The 16,553-nt window shown below is 45.5% G+C and overlaps 1 protein-coding gene across 5 annotated transcripts in view; it reads right to left on the bottom strand.

Annotated features, from left to right (window-relative positions):
- The window catches only part of spdya (speedy/RINGO cell cycle regulator family member A), a 77,544-nt gene that overhangs the window by 41,294 nt on the left and 19,697 nt on the right, over positions 1–16,553 (bottom strand). For 4 of the 5 annotated variants that reach the window (XM_038799078.1, XM_038799081.1, XM_038799079.1 and 1 more), the window contains exons 2-4: positions 15,935–15,996; positions 8,243–8,490; positions 1,660–1,718 (exon numbers count right to left, since the gene is read on the bottom strand). In XM_038799078.1, the coding sequence (XP_038655006.1) occupies positions 1,660–1,718; positions 8,243–8,477 (294 nt within the window). In that variant the 5' untranslated portion in view covers positions 8,478–8,490; positions 15,935–15,996. The remainder of the gene's footprint in view (positions 1–1,659; positions 1,719–8,242; positions 8,491–15,934; positions 15,997–16,553) is intronic. The other variant, XM_038799082.1, reaches the window with a different exon arrangement.

Raw genomic sequence — 16,553 nt, 5'->3', positions numbered from 1 at the left:
CATTGTTTTGTGTTTAAAAACCCACGTGTCCATAATTGTAATACCACACCTGGAGACCAAGCTGTGTGCTTCAAAAGCAACAATACATTAAAGGGAGAGGTTGGTTGAACTCTATGATACATTTTGGGGTTCTGAAAACGCTGCTCCCATAACAATCTACAAAATTAATCAGAATTTTGAAATAAATATGGCTGTAGTTATACTATGGACACCCTGGTAAGTCTGGAGTCAAAGCTCACTGAAGAAGAACCAAAATGTAGTTTCAGAGGTTCCTTAATTTAATTGCGTTTAGAGCAATGGCAAATTCAACAACATACATATGCATGCAGTGTTTCATAGAATCACAAACTTTGCAGTGCAGAAGGAGGCCATTCGATCCATTGAGGTCTGCACCAGCCCTTGGAAAGAACACCGTACTTAAGGCCACGCCCCCACCCTATCCCCATTACCCAGTAACCCCACCTAACCTTTTGAACACCAAGGGGCAAATTTAATCATGGCCAATCCACCTAACCCGCACATCTTTGAATTGCGGGAGGAAACCAGAGAACCCAGAAGAGACCCACGCAGACACGAGGAGAAGGTACAAACTCCATGCAGTCACCCAAGATCGGAATTGAACCTGGGTCCCTTGAACTGTGAGGCAGCAGTGCTAATCACTGTGCCACCGTGTCACCCTTCACTCTCTTGATAGTCATTTTTTATCAGCAATAGCTATTGGGCGGGTATTTCTGAGCCCTGCGGTATGTTTTCCAGCAGCGTGCAGGTAGGTGAATTGGCGCACAGTAGGTGAATTGGCCATGCTAATTTGCCCCTTAATTGGAAAAAAAAAGAATTGGGTATTCTAAATGTATTTATTTTTTAATGTTTTCTGGCAGCGGAGTTGTTTCGCCATTGGTGCTGGGCGGATCTCATGGTCCCACCTATGTCTATAGTGTTTTGCGTGTCTTGCTCGTCCCACTGACAGGGTACTCGCTGCAAAGAGTCGCCTTTGGCGGGACTGGAAGATCCCGCCGGCAGGAAGGGACAGAAAATCCTGCCCCACTTGTTTTTAAGAAAATCTAAGAATCACATTTTACAAAATTCCAGGGATGTCTGATGCCTGGGAAAGTAGCACCTGTTGCAAAGTCCTAGAGGTGGTCCTCAGTGCATTCAGGAGTCAGGTAATCAGTTAAACTGTAACATTGATGTACAACATAATCCCATATGAGGAGGGCCATTTGGACCATGTAAATGAATTCATCAAGAAAAACCCTACAGTTTGTTTCCTTAATTGAGGGTTTACGCCTCCAGTCTGGAAGACAATTCCAGGGGCTGGTTTAGCTCACTGAGCTAAATTGTTGGCTTTTAAAGCAGACCAAGCAGGCCAGCAGCACGGTTCAATTCCCGTACCAGCCTCCCCGGACAGGCGCCGGAATGTGGCGACTAGGGGCTTTTCACAGGAACTTCATTGAAGCCTACTCGTGACAATAAGCCATTTTCATTTCATTTCAATTCCATGAGTGGATTATCTTTGTGTGGGGAATGCTTTCATATGAGCTCTAAATTCATTTTTAACTACAATGAATTGATACAGCAGTGATTATGTCGCATAATTTCACCTTTAGATTTTTACTTCAAATTTGAGATAGGACTGATCAGGGTTTGTAAATGATGTACCTTGTCAGAGACCTTGCAGCAACAGTCCATCCACAGGAAGTCTTGTATTAAGTCATCATCTGGTGAAGCACCAAATGCAAAAAACAATCTTAATGTTATAAACTGAATTTTCACGTAACATTATATATTAAAGAGTGAAGTATTTACTAATTGTTGCATAATATATTTAAAAGGATTAGGGGAGCTATCTGTCAAACCAGTTGGTCTTGATACCATCCAGCTGCCTCAACAGGTTAGTAGGCAGTGTGGTATATAACTTCATGAAGGCCTGCCTTCTCAACCTTGCCCCTCGCCTGAGGTGTGGTGATCCTCAGGTTAAACCACCACCAGTCAGCTCTCCCCCTCAAAGGGGAAAGCAGCCTCTAGTCATCTGGCACTATGGCGACTATACCTTTTTATCTTTTACATAATTTGTCATGTCTGTCATTATAACATTTGCTGGCTGGAAAATTTTGTTGGGCAGATCTATAGTTTTAATTCACGTAAAAACGGACAGTTCTACTTGAATAGGAGAAGCAATGTACCTTATTCAATATTTCATTTTCAAATAATGTTGAATAAATTATACACCCTTTAGTTTGCTCATGTGAATCTGCATAACTGCTCCTTTTCCTCTGCCCTTAATGCTAACAAATCACATCAATCCAGGATGATCAATAAGAAAGTTGCAAATCAAGATTATCTGTGACTCTGTGCAATGTCAATTATAAATTTTAAACCAGTTTCACAACAAACATATTTAATTATATTCATTTTTTGATAAATTGGCCAAAGTTACAGGCTTCAAGTTTCACTGGAAAGAGATGAGCTCAGATCTCATAATGTGACAATTGTTGCATATATGCCGTTGACACAATTAGGCAAGGGGACAAAACACCAAGCAGCAGACTTTCTGCTAGGTCGCATTAGTTTTTTTCAGCATAATTTGCCAAAAAATCAGACAAACCACTGCTGAAGAGCGTTACATTAAGATCATTACATTTCAAGTTACATCTGCCACAGACTGAGTTTCTGTGATCTTGTGCACTCATTTAAAAAGCATCATGCTGGAACCAGCCCTGCCTATAAACTGCGCGAGACCCATGTTGACTTAATCAGCATGGAGAGTTTCGACCAATTGCACCTATTTCCGAACCTTCAAGGATATTTTAAAATGCAGCTTTCTTTTAGGAGCAAGGACATTAAAAGGAATCTTTTTAAAGTATTCAAAATATTACATATTTAATTTCGCAAGAAACTGATGACTGCACACCAATGTAAGATGTGCATCAGCCCAGCTCATAGCATTTTCACCTCCGACTCAGAAGGTTATGTTCCACTCCAGGATTTGAGCACAAAGAAATCAAAGCTGACACTGCAGTGCTGCGCTGTCGGAGGTGCTGTCTTTCAGATGGGACTTTAAACCATGCCCTCTCAGGTGGTGTAAAAGACCCTAATTCGTGGCACTATCTTGAGAGGAGTGTGGATGTCACCACTGTTGTATATATCACATACGAGATGTAATACGATAAGGCTCCTGTATTACAGGTACAGGGGTAGAGTCCTGCCTGCTGACTCCGCCCAGTAGGCGAAGTATAAATGTGTGTGCTCACCGAGCTGCAGCCATTTCGGCAGAAGCTGCAGGAGGATACACATATCTGATTAATAGAGCCTCGATTACACTCTACTCTCACCTTGTCGTAATTGATAGTGCTCGGGAGGGGACTGGCCCGCGATCGGTGCCCACCGATCGTCGGGCCGGCGTCTCAAAGCGACGCACTCTTTCCCTTCCGCCGCCCCGCAAGATCAAGCCGCCACGTCTTGCGGGGCAGCGGAGGGGAAGACGGCAACCGTGCATGCGCGGGTTGGAGCCGTCAGCCGTCGTGACGTCAGCCGCGCATGCGCGGGTTGGAGCCGGCCAACCTGTGCATGCGTGGCTGACGTCACTTAGGCGCCGCCGTCACGTCATTCTCGGCGCGCCGTCTTGACGCAAACGTCAAGGCCCGGCGGCCGAGAGTTACGGAGCACCGCTCCTAGTCCCCCGGGTGGGGGTGAATAAGGTGCGAGGAGCGGCCTCCGAGGCCGTCGTGAAACTCGGCCGAGTTCATGACGGCCTTCCCGATTTATCGCGGGAGCGGAGAATTCCGCCCAGACTTTCTCCTCATTTCAATCCTAAATGCCCAATCCCTTATCCTAAGATTGACAGAATTGTACATGCTTCAATGAGATCCCCTAGCATTCTTCCAAACCCCGGAGTATAGGCGCCTTCTACTCTGCAAGGGACAACCTTGGGGCTGGTTTAGCTCAGTGGGCTAGACAGCTGGTTTGTGATGCAGAACCAGGCCAGCAGCGCGGGTTCAATTCCCATACTGTAGCCATCTCAGATGGCCACCTGCAAAGGACCATGGGAATTATGGCCAACCAAGGACTCACACACTCAGAGCTTGTGTGTGTATTTGCAACCCAGATAGCTAGACGCGATCGAAACCCCCGCTCGTTTGCATTCTAATGGCCCATTTCCCCAGAACAAAAGGACTGTACTCAGGTAACCGATACAGATGCAGACTAAGCGGCGCCACTCCCTTTACTCAGGGATCCCAAACAGCCAAGGTCAATGACCGCTCAGGACACTCCCAGACATCAAGGCACCCGCCCCTTTATTGGCCAAAATCGAAGGCAGTGATCGAAGCCTGTCGAATCATTAGGTCCAAAGCTAAGGACCGCCCCAAAGAGCGTAAAATCCCAGAGTGATAAAAAGAGACACAGCCATGCGTTCGGTCTCGCTTGGCCCCGACCTACACCTAAAACCAAGTGTAGCATTACGACTAGAGACAAGTTCAAGACCAACGATCTCTACCAGACGGATAAGCCCAGCAGAAACGAGGCCACTTCTTCTACCCAGCCACGCAATATCCAAACAAAGGCCTTGTTCATCTGCAAAGAGCCGGTTGCCCTGAAGTTAATTATAGATTATTGTAGTTGTTAGGTGTAGTTTAACTTGTAGTGCTTTATGTTGCATGTCAAAGTAATCCTTGTGTACAAATAAACTATCTTTGAACTTGAACTGACTAACTGGTTGTTTGGTCCTTTGATCGATATCCGGTAAAGCCTTGTGGTGGTATCATTTGATACCTGGCGACTCTGAAAAGCAATATTATCATTAATACTTCCATATCTAGTTAATTTGGCAAGATTATTGGTGATGCTAGGGGGACAGTATTCCACTCATTAAAAAGAGCATCATTATTAATTGGCAACATTACTCCGGTGCTGAAAGAGCAACATTATTGGCGTCTCCGGTGCCGATTGGCAACAGTACCAGCTGAGAATTCTCCCTCTGTGAACCCGAACAGGCGCCGGAATGTGGCGACAGGGGCTTTTCACAGTAACATCATTGCAGTGTTAATGTAAGCCTACTTGTGACAATAAAGATTATTTTGTTATTATTTATTTAACCCTCTTATCCAGGATCCACCATTTGTTGCACTCCCTCTGAGGGATAACCGTCCTTAGGTAAAGAGACCAAAACTATGCACAGTACTCCAGGTGTGGCCACATCAATGCCCTTTCAGTTACTTTTTCTTAAAAAAAAATAATTTTTATTGAAATATTTTGAAAAATATATATTAACAGAACAATAATACTAATAACAACAATAAACACCCCCCCGGCACCCGTAACAACGCATGTAACAAACCCCCCCACCCCCCTCAAACCCAATAAACAACAAAATAAATTAACAATAAGCAAATCAACTGAGACCCCCCCCCCCCGGGTTGCTGCTGCTGCTGACCTAGCTCCTTATCGTTGAGCCAGAAAGTCGAGGAAAGGCTGCCACCTCCTAAAGAACCCTTGTACCGACCCCCTCAGGGCGAATTTGACCCTCTCCAGCTTAATGAATCCCGCCATGTCATTGATCCAGGTCTCCACGCTCGGAGGTCTCTCATCTTTCCACTGCAGCAAGATCCTCCGCCGGGCTACTAGGGACGCAAAGGCCAAAACATCGGCCTCTTTCGCCTCCTGCACTCCCGGCTCCACCCCAACCCCAAATATCGCGAGTCCCCAGCCTGGCTTGACCCTGGACCCTACCACCCTCGACGCCGTCCTCGCCACCCCCTGCCAGAATTCCACCAGTGCCGGGCATGCCCAAAACATATGGGCATGATTCGCTGGGCTCCCCGAACACCTATTGCACCTGTCCTCACCCCCAAAGAACTTGCTCATCCTCGTCCCGGACATATGCGCCCTGTGCAGTACCTTGAACTGGATGAGGCTAAGCCTCGCACATGAAGAGGAGGAGTTCACCCTCTCCAGGGCATCCGCCCATGTCCCCTCCTCAATCTGCTCCCCCAGCTCGACTTCCCACTTAGCCTTCAGCTCCTCTACCAACACCTCCTCCACCTCCTGCATCACCTGGTAGATGTCAGACACCTTCCCATCCCCGACCCACACCCCCGAAAGCACCCTATCCCTTACCACCCGCGGGGGCAGCAAAGGGAACCCCTCCACCTGCCGCCCAGAAAACGCCTTGACCTGAAGGTACCTGAACATGTTCCCCAGGGGGAGCTCAAACTTCTCCTCCAGTTCACCCAGGCTCGCAAACCTCCCATCAATGAACAGGTCTCCCAACTTCCTAATGCCCGCCCTGTGCCACCCCAGGAACCTGCCATCAATGTTCCCTGGGACAAACCGGTGGTTCCCCCGCAGCGGGGCCTCCACCGAGCCCTCCACTTCCCCCCTGTACCGCCTCCACTGCCCCCAAATTTTGAGGGTAGCCGCCACCACCGGGCTCATAGTGTACCTCGTTCGAGTGAGCGGCAACGGCGCCGTTACCAGTGCCTTCAGGCTCGTGCCTCCACAGGACGCCCTCTCCATCCGTTTCCATGCTGCCCCCTCTCCATCCATTACCCACTTACGTACCATCGAGACGTTAGCCGCCCAATAGTACCCAGAGAGGTTGGGCAGTGCCAGCCCCCCATTATCCCTGCCCTGCTCCAAAAAGGCCCTCCTTACCCTTGGAGTCCCGTGCGCCCAAACAAATCCCAGAATGCTGCTGTTCACCCTCCTAAGAAAGGCCCTCGGAATGAAAATGGGGAGGCACTGAAACAAAAACAAAAACCTCGGGAGCACCGTCATTTTAATGGACTGTACTCTACCCGACAACGGCAACGGCAGCATGTCCCACCTTTTAAACTCCTCCTCCATCTGCTCCACCAACCTAGTAAAATTAAGCTTGTGCAGAGTCCCCCAACTCCTAGCCACCTGAACCCCCAGGTACCTAAAACTCCTCACTGCCCTCTTTAGCGGGAGTCTACCAATCCCCTCCTCCTAATCTCCCGGGTGTACAACAAACAGCTCACTTTTGCCCAGGTTTAATTTATAGCCCGAGAAACTCCCAAACTCAGCAAGAATCTCCATCACCTCCGGCATTCCCCCCACCGGGTCTGCTACGCCCTTTCAGTTACTTAAAAGCATGTTGTTCACTAATGATAATAATCTTAATTATTGTCACAAGTAGGCTTGCATTAACACTGCAGTGAAGTTACTGTGAAAAGCCCCTAGTCGCCACATTCTGGCATCTGTTCGAATACACTGAGGGAGAATTCAAAATGTCCAATTGTCCAATTCACCAAACAGCACGTCTTTCGGGACTTGTGGGAGGAAGCCGGAGCACCCGGGGGAAACCCACGCAGACACAGGAAGAACGTGCAGACTCCGCACAGACAGTGACCCACAGGAATTGAACCTAGGACCCTGGCGGTGTGTACACTCACATTAAAAAATCATATTTTATGATGAACCCATTTTCAGTCGTATAAATAAATCTGCACCAGGTTTCCACAAGTAAGTACATTTAGGGTGTTTTTAACAAAAGAAAATTATAATTGTGTTCATAAATGCTGCCCAATTGCCATGGTTCATGGTAGACTTTAGATTCTGCAATATGCAGATGAATTTGGGTGGAAATTGGAGCACAAACTCTGGTTAGAAAACTAGCACAATTTTGAGTGCAACTTGTGTCCAGATTGCCAATTGTGTCAAAGCAGAAACTATACAAATGATTACTTTTTACTTTCATCCCATTTCAGAGGGCAGCTAAAAGTCAATCACATTGCTGTCTACAATCACATGTAAGCCAAACCAGATCAGGATGCCATTTTCCTTCCCTAAAGGGCATTATTAGTGAACCAGATAGGTTATTAAAACAATCAATGATAATTGTCATGGTCACCATTACTGAGACTACTTTCAATTCCAGACTTACTGCGTAGGATTCTCCGTCCTGCCGTACCACTTTTCTGGTGAGGCGCATCACCGGCAGCGGGATTCACCGTTCTGCCAGCCGGCCAATGGGATTTCTCATTGTGGGGAACCCCACACCGTTGGGAAATCCCAGGGTGTGGGTGCGCTGCCGGCGTAACGGAGAATCCCGACAGCGGAGAATCCAGCCCATTAACTATGGTGCTATAGTGGGATGTGAACCCATTTCGGGGCATTGAGTCCTGTGGCATTACCACTACACCACTGTCTCCCCCCAAAATAGCTAATGGAAATATTTTCTCATCCTTAGTACAATATATTCGTCTTATCCTATATTACATACCGAATAGTTTGAAGAAAGCTGCCATTTCTTGCCGTTGAATAATGAGACATGGTCCTCTTGTATGTTTGGGCTTTGAAATTACATTAGTATTCTTTCCATACATTTTCGGAGCTTTTTGCACACATAGTTGCTTTAACTTTGTCCCTTTCCTTTGCTGGTTTGATCTTGATCCTACAGGTTTCATCCGGACAGTAATTGAAGGTGGAGTCTGGCAGCAGAGTTGACTGGTCCTCATAATCTTCTAAACACTAAACCATATATAATTTTAGGTACAATTACAGTCGCTCAGAAGGATCAATTAGCTGGTCCGTATGATACCAATAAATGGCTTGAGAATTTATATTCTAAGGCTATGTTCTCAATCAGGTTGCCAAATGTAGTAGCTCAGAGCATTGCCTGTTTGAATTAAACCATCTGCTGACTAAACATGAATCGTGTGAATAATAATCATGGAAATGTCAGTAATGTGAACCCCAACCATGTTGATGTTCTGATGCATTGTGTCACCAATGCTACATGTAGTGAATTCCAGATCTCAGACACATTACTGGAAAGAGCAATAAGTTGACACTAAGCACTAAAATCACTGGGTGATAGAAAGCTATCTGACAAATGATTCCAATCTGATGTTCCATAGAATCCCTGCAGTGCAGGAGGAGGCCATTCGGCCCAACGGGTCTGCACTGACCCTCTGAAACAGCACCCTACCTAGGTCCACTCCCCCACCCTATTCCTGTAACCCCACATAACCTGCACATCTTTGGACACAAGGGGTAATTTAGCGTGGCCAACCCACCTAACCTGCACATCTTTTGACTAATGGAGGAAACCCAAGTGGACTCGGGGAGAAAGTGCAAACTCCACACAGTCACCCAAGGCTGGAATCGAACCCAGGTCCCTAGTGCTGTGAGGTAGCAGTGCTACCCACTGTGCTGCCCCTCATTCTCGAGGCTGCGTCAATAGCAACATCACCAAAAGACAAGCAACTTAAGTAGAGCAAGGTGATGCTATTGCTTAATGTATAGTATATGATACAAGTTTGTCTCCCATTTTACTGTGTTCCTGATCTGAGTCAGGCAAAGCAGTGAGGAACTATGAAACACGTACCAATAGCAGAGGACAAAATAAGAGCAATAAATCATGCCTCACAAGTCATTAACACTCTTATAGTGGCTATTGAACACTTGCAGCAGCAGGTGAGGTGGATGAAGCAAAGGGGAGACATTTGTACAAATATCTTATATTGTTAAAACAATTTAAATATGCTACCGGAGAATGTGTCCAACTTGCATAGACTTGGAAGAAAACTTATAATATTGACACTTTTAATGCAGTAAAATGTCCCAAGAAACTTCACGGAACCATTATCAAACAATATTTGAAAATGAACCACAAACGGAGATTTTTGTGCCGATGGCTAAAAGCCTGGTCAAGGGTTCGATCCCAGTCACTGTCTGTGTGGAGTTTGCACATTCCCTCGGTGTTTGTGTGGGTCTCACCTCCACAACCCAAAGATGTGCAGGTTAGGTGGATTGGCCATGCTAAATTACCCCTTAATTGGAAAAAATGAATTGGGTATTCTAAATTTATTTTTAAAAAATAGATTGGAAGAGGGCTAATTTCAATTTGATATGAAGGGATCTAGCCTAGGTAAAATAGAACAAGGGCTGACAGAGCATGAGAGAGATGTTTCAGGTATAAACTGGGTACATTTCAGGAAGGGCAAATGGTAGGGGAACCAAAAGCAGGGATGACAACAACAGAGATAGAGTATGATGAATCAAGGGTGTATGGTGCATGTCAGGTGAATTCTTCAAGTGAAAGCCAGGGTAAATATAATGGGAGGAATTTTCCAATCTGGTGAGTAAATGTGGTGGCAATGACGGAGCCAGGGGCAGGGGGGGATTGTTCTGCACCAGAGCATCTGCTTTTCAACTCATTATTTATGCATAAACAACCAGCTCATCGAATCTTGTAATAGGACAGGCTGGGATTTGTCCACCCATCGCTACCTTATTGGGTTGAGGATCCAGCAGTCATATTTCAACGGCGCCCACACAAACATTCCCTCTCTGTAGACCAAGACCTGTTGTGGCTAGTGAAGCAATGGTCCTGAGAGGATCCAAATCATCTGCCCCCACGTTTAACAAAAATTACCTGGAGAAACTCCTCCAGTAGTCTAGGACCAGCAGAATGTTTTCTATCCTGGCCATGGCAGCAAGAGGTCTACCAATCTCACTATGCAGGCCTGAGAGGAGATCAGTGCCTATGGACCTCACAAAAGTATAGGAAGAGGATGAACTATCTCATCCACTCCTCCTGTACAGGTTAACCTTCTCCTCAGTCTCAGCTCACAGTTTCATAAGGCATCATGCATTTTCAGGCTTACATAATTCACAGGAATTTCCCATACTACTAGCAGGAGGGACATCACCATGGATGATCTTTTGACATCCTGCACAAGTCGGTCTTCAGCCCTTACACTGAGCTACTCAGCACACACAGAAGACATGTATGCTTATCATCTGCTTTGCATCCGTCCTGCTCACAGTCTACCCATCTGTCTTTAAGTAAGACGAGATTGCCTACAACAAGAGGGAGATCTCCCAGACTGGTTGGGGGATGCTAGAGTTGAGGCCACTCACCTGCTTTGAGAAGCAGGCAGAAAGGTTAGACAATGAAAACAGGGAGAGTTCCTATTCTGAAGATGAGATCTGCATCTCCTATCTGTCAAAACTGTGGGAGCTCTTTAACGTAGGTCGCTCTCTGGCCAATCACTAATTATCTCTTCCCTCTATTACAACCACCAGCAAGAAATGGCACCAGGAAACTGCCAGTCAGCCCCTCAGCTCCAATCACGCACCTTGGAGTCTGATGAAGACCTGTCACTATGTTCACCTGCGCCACCACCAACGTAGACACACACGCCATGGTGGCTTCTAGTTCTAGAGTAAGCTTAGGATCACCATCTGGTGACTACAGCACGGCATGTGGAAACAGTGACAGCGAAGATCTCCAACACTCGCTGGAGAATAGACACTTGCTGAGCCCGAGTCCGTTTACAAGCCTCTAGAATCGACCCTCAGAGAAATGCCGGAGCTCCAAACAGAGGCAGGGAAACAGCAGGCTGGGTTGTCAGAGGCAATTACCAGATTGGAATGAAGGTTGGAAAAGTCCATTCGTATCCTATCTCATGCCATGTCTTCAATAGTCACCATTGGAAGGATGGCATCTGCCGTTAAGTCCCTGGTCCATCACTTTATGCCAGATGTAACTTGGACCAGCACACCATTTCTACAGTCATGATTGGACACCATCAGTGGCTAGGCAAGAGGGGGGCAGAGCATCTCCATCTCCCTCAAGGTGACCACTTTCCTCAAGGCATCAGGGTGAGGCCCTCAGGCACCCGCAGGGAGGTGAAGTGTCAGCCAGACACCCTGGGAGAATCCAAACAAGATCTGCAAGGGTGACCAGACGCTCCAAATCCCCTCCGTCTGTGACCCCAGAAAATGATGCACCTGCCCCATAGCATGAGACCCAAAGCAGGTCGACTGCCAAGTTAATCTTGGATAACTGGACATTCCATTCCCAGGTCCTCCTTTGCAGCTGTAGCATAGCCTTAAGGATCACTGGTAGCTGTGTTTTCCACCAGCCTCACACCTCACTCAACATTCAATGCAACCCCCCTACCCCCCAACCTCATCAACTGCAATGCATAGGGCTGGTGCCTGTTGCGTATATACTGTTGCTACTGTTGTGAGCCTTTTATAATTTCATCCATCTGATTCTTTTACGTTCCTTTGTAAGGGACAATTTGATCAATCATACCCCAATCTACATTTGGCCAAAGCCAGAATGTGCACCATGGGTTAAGTTGCCCAAATTCTTAAATTAGCATTTGAGTCTGCCAAACTTATCTCAGGTGAGCCTTGCTTTCCATGTCCTGAAGATATCATTATTTGGGTTCCCCTTCTCAGTTGAAATGTGTCGTAGGCAACTCCTACCATAGAGATTTTTTTCCAAGGTTATTTTTCAACTGAAGTCATTACATTGGATGTCGAAATGGTGTGACTCCACTTCTATTGCGAGACCAGCTTCCAACCCCAGCCATCACCATCCAAGTTCCTCCTATCATCCTGGAAAAACATAATGCGCAGTTTTTCCTCCCTCTGGTCATTCTCCTGCCTTCCCCTTTAACTCTGAAGTCTACTGTTATTCTTGTCAATATCTCACTCTTCCCCTGCAACATTTTCCAAGGATATCCCCATGACCCATATTGACCTAAACCCTCCCCTATACCGAGTGGCTTGCTGCGACTTTCCTCATCAGACCATCAAACGGCCACCTCTTACTTCCCAGCTCCCGATTAACAGGCTGCAGATGCCTCCCCTGACTGTGACTATACTATCTGCTGCCCAGCACCAAGCCACCAAAACCCCAGCACCTAAATGTGTAAGCGGCCGACCACACCCTGCACATCATGTTGCGCATGACAGACAGACAGGCCCTCCCCCTCCTTCGACTGGGAACAAGACATGTGTGCCAGGCGTAACCTTGTAACATGGCGCACCGTGCCCCAGGACTGCTTTTAATTTCTGGCCCTGGCTATGTGATGCGCCATGACCACCTCAGAATTATCACACCCCCCCCGTCATGTATCTATATGTGCATCACTTCCCTCCTGGGCTCAACTCAATCCTGTCCGTCTAATTAAGGATGTCCCTTCCACCTCCTTCCCTTTCTGCTGGTATTGCTGAGCAGCCTCAGCCATGAGCAGTGCGACAGCAGCACACTGAAAGGTAGGCAACGCCATGCGTACATATCTTGAAATCATGATGGAAGCACAGTTCACCAAGTGCACGCCACTTATATCCTGGTCTAATTATCCGCTGGCAAGTCCATGAGATGTGGAGTGGGAACATAATTCCAGCAAGCTGGATTTTTAATGAACATTTTTGAGAGCAAAGACATGTAAATATAGTTCCAGGCATGCAGCAGCAGGAAATTCAATCTGGCATGAAAGTCTGGAGGGGAAAATTGTAGCCATTGTCCCGGCAGAAAACTGGCTTTTTACAATAATAATCTTTACTATTGTCACAAGTAGGTTTACATTAACACTACAATGTAGTTACTGTGAAAATCCCTTAGTCGCCACACTTCGGCGCCTGTTGGGTACACCGAGGGAGAATTCAGAATGTCCAATTCACCTAACAAGCACGTCTTTCGGGACTTGTGGTAAGAAACCAGAGCACCCGGAGGAAACCCATGCAGACACGGGGAGAATGTGCAGAATCCACACAGACAGTGACCCAAGTGGGAATCGAACATCCCGGGGGGGGGGTTACTTGCTAGGGAAGTTGAGGAGGGTTTAAATTAATATGGCAGGGGATGTAAGGATTCAGAGCAGGGGGAAATCAAGAACAAGAGAATAAGTCAGAAAGGAGAATAAGAAACGCGATACGCAGAGAAATCAAGAGCCTGTATCAGATAATGACACTGTAAAAAAAAAAGTAGGGATGGGACAAGTAACATTAAAAGGACTAGTCTTAAGGTTTTGTACCTGAACGTGCGGAGCATTTGACTGCAGTTGTAATGTTGTGAATAGCATTAGACAGGAAATCAGAGATGCATGTGATAAAGGAACATCTGTGATTATGAGTGACTTTAATCTGCATATAGATTGGATGACTCAAATTAGTTGCAGTACAATATGGGAGGAATTTCTGGGTATTGTGCAACAACAAAGGATTAATTGGCAATCTAGTTGTGAGAGAACCCTTGGGGATAAGGGACCATAATATAATCGAATTCTTTATCAAAGTGAATAGTGAGGTAGTTGATTCTGAGACGAGGGTCCTGAAACTCAATAAGGTAACTATGATGGTATGAGGCATGAGATGGCTATGACGGACTGGGAAACATTACTGAAAGCAAGGACAGCGGACAGGTAATGGCAAGCATTCAAGGAACGAATAAGTGAATTCCAAAAGTTGCTTATTCCTATTTGGCGCAAGAGTAGAAGGGGAACTGTGGCGAAACAATGGCTTACAAGGGAAATTAAAAATAGTATTAGATTCAAAGAAGAGGCATACAAATTAGTTATAAAAAGCAATAGACCCGATGATTGGGAACAGTTTAAAATTCAGCAAAAGCAGAGCAAGGGATTGATTAAGAAGAGGTAATCTACAAATTTGAAAGTAAACCAGCAGGGAACATAAAAACTCACTGTAAAAGTTTCTATAGTTATGTAAAGAGAAAAGAGATTGATAAAACGGGGGAATTCATAACAAGGAACAAATAAATGGCTGAGGAACTACATTTGTACTTTGCTTCTGTCCTCACAAAGGATAATGTACTGTAAGTTATACTGAGGAGCTGAAAGAAATTAGTAATAGTAAAGGAATGGTTTGGGGGAAATTAATGGGATTGAAGGCGGAAAAATCTCCAGGGCCTGATAATCTTCATCCCAGAGTACTTAAGAAAGTGGCCTGAGAAATAGTAGATCATTTTCCAAAATTCTTTGGACTGGAATGGTTCCTACAGATTGAGGGTGGTGAATGTAGTCCCGCTATTCAAAAAGGAAGGTAGAGAGAAAACAGGGAACTATAGACCAGTGAGCCTAACGTCAGAAGTAGGCCATTTGCTGCAGTCCATTATCAAGGATTTCATAGCACAGCATTTGGAAATCAGTGGTGTAATCAGACAGTCAGTTTGGATTTATGAAAGGAAAATCATGCTTGAAAAATCAACTAAATTCTTTGAAGATGTAACTAGTAGAGTTGACCGGGAAGAACCGCTTTATTTAGACTTTCAGATGCCTTTCAACAAGGTCTCATATAGCAGATTAATATGTAAAGTTGAAGCGTACGGGATTACGGGTAGTGTCTTGCGATGGATTGAAGGCTGGTTAGCAGACAGAAAGCAAAAGGTTGTAATAAATGGGTCTGTTTCTGATTGGCAGGCAGTGATGAGCGGGCAACCACAGGGATCTGCGCTAGAACCCCAACTGTTCACATTATATGTTAATGATTTGGTTGAGGGAACAAAATGTTATTATCTCCAAATTTGCAGATGATACAAAGTTGGATGGGAGGGTGGACTGTGAGGAGGATGCCGTGATGCTTCAGCAGAATTTGGACTGGCTGAGTGAGTGGGCACATGCAATATAATGTGGATAAATGTGGGGTTATCTGCTTCGGTAGCAAAAATAGAAGGCAGATTATTATTTGAATGGAGACCTTGTAGCCCTCATGTATCAGTCTCTGAAAGTAAATGCGCAGGTACAGCAGCCAGTAAAGAAGGCAAATGGTATATTGGCCTTCATAGCGAGAGGATTTGTGTATAGGAATAGAGAAGTTTTATTGCAATTATATAGAGCATTGGTGAGGCCGCACCTGGAGCATTATGTGCAGTTTTGGTGTCCTTATCTGAGGAAGGATGTCCTTGCTATGGAGAGCAGCAAACGTTTTTTTTTAGAACAGTACAGCACAGATCAGGCCCTTCGGCCCTCAATGTTGTGCCGAGCCATGATCACCCTACTCAAACCCACGTATCCACCCTATACCCGTAACCCAACAACCTCCCCCTTAACATTACTTTTATTAGGACACTACGGGCAATTTAGCACTGTTCTAAATTCTAAAAAAAAACTTTTCAAAGGCCAAACAACAAAGCAAAGAGATGGATACTGACCTGGCCACTGATGGAGTACAGAAGTCTTAGTATCCTTAATCCTTTAAGGGGAAGAACCACTCCTGAATTGAAAAATGTATCGATGAAAGAATGAAATAGGCAAACATCAAAATAATTCAATCAAAATAATTACAAATTCCAGCATAAAATTCCTGCACTCCCTGTGCATTCTGATTATAGGTGAAAGCATAGTGTGATTCACCTCATCCCATACAGCAACTCAGGCCATGAAAGAAATAAGACCTCCAGCTTCATTTTAAAGCAACACATCTTAAACATTGACTTGGAAACATCATTCTTGAGTGAACAAAAGAAGATGGAGTGGAAAACCAACTATGAAATGCTACAGCATTTACATTTTGCTACTGTACCATACCACATGGAAAGAATGAGGGAAAGATTGTTTTTTTAAAGAATGTTTTTATTGGGTTTTATACACGGTATATTTACAGATGTACACACAGAGAAACCATAAAGAAATAATAAAAACACTACAAAACTAAAAAACCAAAGGGTGGGGAAATAAAAACAGGGGAAGTATATAGAGAAAGAGAAAATGTCATTACACGTGCCATGGGCGGGGGAGGGGGGGCTTTCTCCCAGCCTTTCCTTTCTGTTT

The sequence above is a fragment of the Scyliorhinus canicula genome, chromosome 6 (genome assembly GCF_902713615.1).
Source record: "Scyliorhinus canicula chromosome 6, sScyCan1.1, whole genome shotgun sequence".
NCBI classification, from domain to species: domain Eukaryota; kingdom Metazoa; phylum Chordata; class Chondrichthyes; order Carcharhiniformes; family Scyliorhinidae; genus Scyliorhinus; species Scyliorhinus canicula.
This window is presented reverse-complemented; position numbering and strand designations above follow the sequence as displayed.